The sequence below is a fragment of the Sycon ciliatum genome, chromosome 8 (genome assembly GCF_964019385.1).
Source record: "Sycon ciliatum chromosome 8, ocSycCili1.1, whole genome shotgun sequence".
Taxonomy (NCBI): Eukaryota; Metazoa; Porifera; class Calcarea; order Leucosolenida; family Sycettidae; genus Sycon; species Sycon ciliatum.
In genome coordinates, this window is record NC_088650.1 from 22910861 (window position 1) to 22916492 (window position 5632).

Genomic DNA, 5632 nt, shown 5'->3' on the forward strand with positions numbered 1-5632 from the left:
TCGATGGACAGTGGCGGCGCTGACTTCCGTCTACAAGCTACTGTGCCAACTAGGTTCTCCTCTGCTGAGATCCGTGGTCCCCCTTCTCCTTGTCCACCATGCCACAACTGTAACCCGGAGACAATGCCAACAGGCTGCTTCACACCCCTACAAACTGGAAAATGTTCTCCCGCCAGGCCAACTACATGTACCGAAAACGAGCATCTCCATGCAAAACCATCAACACCTGGAACACGCTGCCAACCTCTCTCTCTCTCTTCACCAAGCCACCATCTCCTAAGGGCCTGCACTCCTTTTAAACGAATGTCCATTACCATCTTCGCCGAAGCCAGTGGCCTCTAACAGTTCAGAACTAGTTCCATCTTGAAGCTCCCCCCCCCCCCCAAGTATTGCATCGTGTTCACAGCCATCTGAACTCCCTTTGAAGCTCTCTCTCTCTCTCTCTCTCTCTCTCTCTCTCTCTCTCTCTCTCTCTCTCTCTCTCTCTCTCTCTCTCTCTCTCTCTCTCTCTCTCTCTCTCTCTCTCTCTCTCTCTCTCTCTCTCTCTCTCTCTCTCTCTCTCTCTCTCTCTCTCTCTCTCTCTCTCTCTCTCTCTCTCTCTCTCTCTCTCTCTCTCGGCTATGGTGCGGAAGCCCATATTAAAACGCCGAGACCATAGGTCGGTGTTGTGGGTTTGCCTCACCAGCACAGGCTTGCTTTGCAGCCCCTACTCTCCCTGCTGTTTTGTTATTGTATATTATGTTGTCTTCCCCTATTATGACGAGTAGGTTGTGTGCTTAGTGAAAAATATATAAAAAATGCTATCATTGCACCGAGCAATGCGCATCCAAAGGTCCGAAGGTTCAAAGGCAAAGGTGTGCGTGCGTGTGTGCGTGTGTGTGTGTGTGTGTGTGTGTGTGTTTGTGAAGGACAATGTAAAAATGGTTGTCACAAACGCACCGCAGTACAGCAGTCAGCCGGTACATGTCCAGTCAACATTATAATTATTTCTGAAAAGTAAATTTCAAGTTTGATTCATGTGCATATATGTACACATTGACAAGAACACTTCAAATAATTTTATTACAAACCGTGACGTATATCTGTAGAAGTGACACGAAGAAAAAGAAATGTAAAGAGTCTGTTTTTCGGTTGAACCATTCTCTTTATACTTGAAGTAGTTATAGTCTCTTAGTTTATTTCTATCATTCCCTGTAGTACATGTAGTATCTTGAGAAGAAGGGAAAGAAAACGTTCAATGCTTATGATACATGTACATGTCAAATTGGCTGCCGTGTCGTGATGCGTTCTTGCGTTGATGCATGCGTAGATAAACATTTTTTTGTACTATTTTCGGCTTCACCACCACCACCACGGTCTTTCACTGCATTTGCAATTTGCAATAAATTGATCTCCAAATAATTTTCGCCCTTGGGACGAGAATTTGGAGGTCAATATAATTATTGTACTTCAGTAATTTCAGTATAATTACAGGCTGTGATGGGTGAAGGTGTTTAAAAAGAGATAATTATTTGGCTGCAGTGGAGCCTCCAAATCTTGAAGGACTTGTAGTTTTAGTAAAGTCAATAGATCACAGTTGGTGTAACTGTTACCAAGAAGTTGCCAAGAGTCCATAACCCCGTGGACTCTTGCTGTTACTGATAGGGCCAAGTAGCTGAGTGACAAGACTCATACAGAGACATTTTATCTGTGCTCTCTTTTCTTCTCTGGGCATGGTGTCAATTTAGGAGAGGTTTTCCCTCCTTGATCACATCACATGCACGTGTGCACGGGTACACACACACACACATACACACACACACACACACACACACACACACACACACACACACACTACACACACACACACACACACACACACACACACACACACACTTGGGCTGGCGTTCATGAAGGGTAGTTTCTGATTAGAAAATACGTTTGTGGTGCAATGCACAGGAAGTGCGCTAGTGAAAGACAAAATTGATAACACCGGCTGGGTTAGAGGTGCATGTAATCATGACTTCTATACATGTATATCTGGTGAGATTAACACGGATGGAAATGGATGTGGGAAGAGGATTCGTAAACATGCAACAACGTACTCAGTGTGCATTTAGGGCAGCAGATAGAACTTCAGCAGACACTGTCCAGCTTGCAAAGAGCCTGTGCTAGAAACTGCAGAATCAATCAACAAATTGCTCAATAGCGGTGAGATTGTGGGTGCAGTGACTCCATGCAAGCAACCAGCTTTACAAGAGTTGACGGCACTGCATGTGGCACTCCTAGAGTTCCTTTCACGTGGATTTGAAAATGTCGGCAGCTCCCGCCACCCACTGAGCTATGCTGGTGGGCTTCTCTCCTGTAATCTTTTCAAAGTCAGACAGATCACCAAGGTTGAGCACAGGGTCACCGGCATCGATTAGATGGTACAATTCCATAATTCCGTCAGTCTGCCATTCCGGCACGCCATTGGTCATAAACGCTTGCTTGGCCTGGTCATAAGCAACTTGCACGTACTTCACCTCCTTGCCGAGTGACGAAGAGAAGGCCGCGGCTATGTCGAGTTTGGTGTGTCGATCGCTAGCAAGAGTGTACGTCTTGCCGTGATGTTTAGCTGGGTGTCTTAGAATGACTGCAGCCGCTACGCCGGCGTCACTTGCCGACACTGGTGTGAACGGCTTATCTGCCTCCACGGGGCCGTAGAAGGCACCCTGGCCGGCGATCGATGCCTGGTGTGCCAGGTTGTTCTCGTAAAACAGAGGAAGGCGCAGGAATGCATACTGCACTCCCAGAGACTTGATGTGACTTTCCAGGCCGGAGAACTGCTTTCCAAAGGTGAGCTCAGGGCGATCTGCTGATGTTACACTCACGCTCAGAATAAATTTGACACCAGCTGCCCTGGCTGCCTCCGCTGTTGTTCGGGTCAGTTCTGTCCGATCCTCAGCACCTGGAACAACAATATATAAACTGTCCACGCCAGCGAGCGTCTCGTTCAGGTTCGGATCGCCGATTTCTGCTTTGACAATGGTCACATTATCCAGTGCACGCAGCTTGTCGGCCTTGTCCGGGTTGCGCACACCGGCCAGAATTTTGACTTCCTTGCCGTACCTCTGTGACAAGGCAGTTAGCGTCGATACTCCGATGGAGCCAGTCGCTCCAATCACGAACACTACGGGCTTCGCCATATCTAAATAGTAATAACAGCAAGGATTATTATTTGAGGAGTGAAGAAAGCGAGGGATAGCCGAACTTTCCTTTTGAAATAAGAGGCAAGATTGAAGGTCTGAGGATCTAGGATGCTCTGACTTTGGACGAGTGGTACGACCCTATTTATACCGCTCCGAGGGCTGGACTGTGTCTGTGTAGTCCAGAGTGTTGTACTTGTAGTGTGGGCAGAGTAGGAAGTGGAAGGTTTGACAGCCTGATGCGCTAGCGCGACTCCCCCAACTGTGCACATGGCTTTGTAGAGGATGTTCACAGCCAGAACTAAAGCAGTAAAGGGCCGTTTGTCACTCGGCGCTGTGGAATGCATCGAGTTGCTCTCGCCATTGCTTCACCCAACGTTCATGCACCATTCACCTCCAAACTGCGGGGAAACTGCCAGAAGCTGAAAAAGAAGAAGCAAGGGCGCACGTGGCAGGATACGAGTATGATGACAGCAGACTGGTTTCATAACTGCTTTTGCCTAATTGACATCTTGATCTTGTTCAAGTACAATCATGTAGTATTACTTGTAGTAGTAGTTGGTTGAGGGTGATCGGGAGTGAGTTCCCCAGTTCTGTACCCCGAGCCTCTGCATGCATGCAATGAAGTAAATTAGTTGGTTACTCTGCGCCACTAGCTACAATGCAGGTGTACATTTGTATACCTTGCCCTTGGCAATTGGCCGATAATGCCGGCAGAAAAATTGGCAGGTACGTTTTCTGGAATGTTTTATGCATGTTTTGGTTTGCGGATAGAGAGATGGAGCAGAATTCAGGGAAATGCCCGCCATAAGGTTTGTACATGTATGGTCTGCCAATTTCACTGCTTTTCGAGCAGAATCTGACAATTTTTCGAGCATTATCCGCCAATGGCTACGTACGTACTACTAATACTATACTAGTACTAGTAGCTGCCATACATGTACGTGTACAGTCATGTACATGCTCTTGAATGTTGAGTGGCTGAACACGTGCAACCCTGCTGGCAAACCGGTCGAGGGACAACTCCATGACACATCCAACCGGACTGGAAAGCAGTTAGTACTAATAGTAGTACAATCATGTAGGTCTACAATCATGTAGGACAGTGACAGTGTTTCTGTTTGTCAAACACAATCAAGATGTCGGCATCAGTGGTTGAACTACTTGTATGACTAAGAGGCCTAGGTGGCTTTTGAAAGATCTCGACTCCTTCTAGAACACGGATTAGAACATTGGGATGACGAGCACACAAACAACATGCATGGTCAGTTTGTTCTGACAACAAAATCGAGTACTACAAGTCATAATTATTATTATGTACATGTACATTCAGGGCCGAAACGATATCCCAAAATGGGCCAAATACTCGCATATCCACACTGGGGACCACAGTAACTCTATAACCTACACTACAGATCGATTACTTTGTACATGTCATGTACAAAGTAATCGATCTGTAGTGTAGGTTATAATAGAGTTACTGTGGATATGCGAGTATTTGGGATATCGTTTCGGCCCTGAATATAACATGTACATATGACATGACTGTATTGCCAATATTATTGTACAAATAATAATGTAGAATGTAGAAGCGTGTAGGGGGGGGGGGGTATGTACTCTTGGCAGTAGAGACACCCATGGCAAGCAAAGGGCATGACTTTGTACACTACAGTCAGTACACGCGAAACAGAAAAGCGATGTTTGACAAGATCGTAAACTCACTTTACGATAACAGTAACTGTACTAGTAGTTACCTGTATGTAAGGCAATACCTCGTCACTGTATTGTTCAGTGTGAACGTGTCGTTACAAGGTATAATATAACACTCTTGTTATGTCGGCATAGTCGCCTCATCCTTGTCGACTGCGCCCCTGCATTCTTCAAGACAGTAAGTTCACCTATGCCGGGCCTAGTCTTCATTCTTTCACATTGACGCTGATAGTGACTAGTAACATGGGTGATGGGTGTTACATGTACGAGTATGTGGTAGACTTACTACTTACTACTTACTACTTACTACTTACTACTTACTAGTAACACAACAAAGCATTCAGTGCACAAGTCATGTACCCCCATAATACTAATACTAGTAATAGTACCACCAGACGTCCAATGCTCCGCATTCTTGCAGACCACTGTGACTGCCAATGAGTGTGAGTATCATCATGCCGCTGAATGAACACAAAGGAGATATTTTGATACTAGTACAAGTACAAGTACCCTTTTATATAACTCAATACTACTAGTTCAAAACTAGTATTAGATAAACCTTGTTATAGTTTCCGAACACAGTGTCCTCCACCTAAGTCCTAAGTCCTTGTTTCATGCTGTCAATCTAAGTACTAGTACCCATTTCTAGAGGCAACCGTCACACGGTTACACCATGCCACAAGGTGTTCACCAAAGAGGCGGAGGGTCACCGCCAACTCAGGCAACTGTTCTTGATTCCACTTTCTCGCTCTGAC

At 45.8% G+C, this 5632-nt stretch overlaps 1 protein-coding gene across 1 annotated transcript; it reads right to left on the minus strand.

The window, feature by feature from the left end:
* Positions 1-1886: 1886 nt before the first annotated feature.
* LOC135822371 (NAD(P)H azoreductase-like) lies at positions 1887-3277 on the minus strand. Its single transcript, XM_065335121.1, has one exon. It carries the CDS (start codon positions 3165-3167, stop codon positions 2277-2279), a length of 891 nt encoding a protein of 296 aa, XP_065191193.1. The 5' UTR covers positions 3168-3277; the 3' UTR covers positions 1887-2276.
* Positions 3278-5632: the final 2355 nt, after the last annotated feature.

Excerpts from the sequence above, each read along its gene's own strand:
- LOC135822371 (XM_065335121.1), bottom strand. The coding sequence starts at position 3,167 with ATGGCGAAGCCCGTAGTGTTCGTGATTGGAGCGACTGGCTCCATCGGA.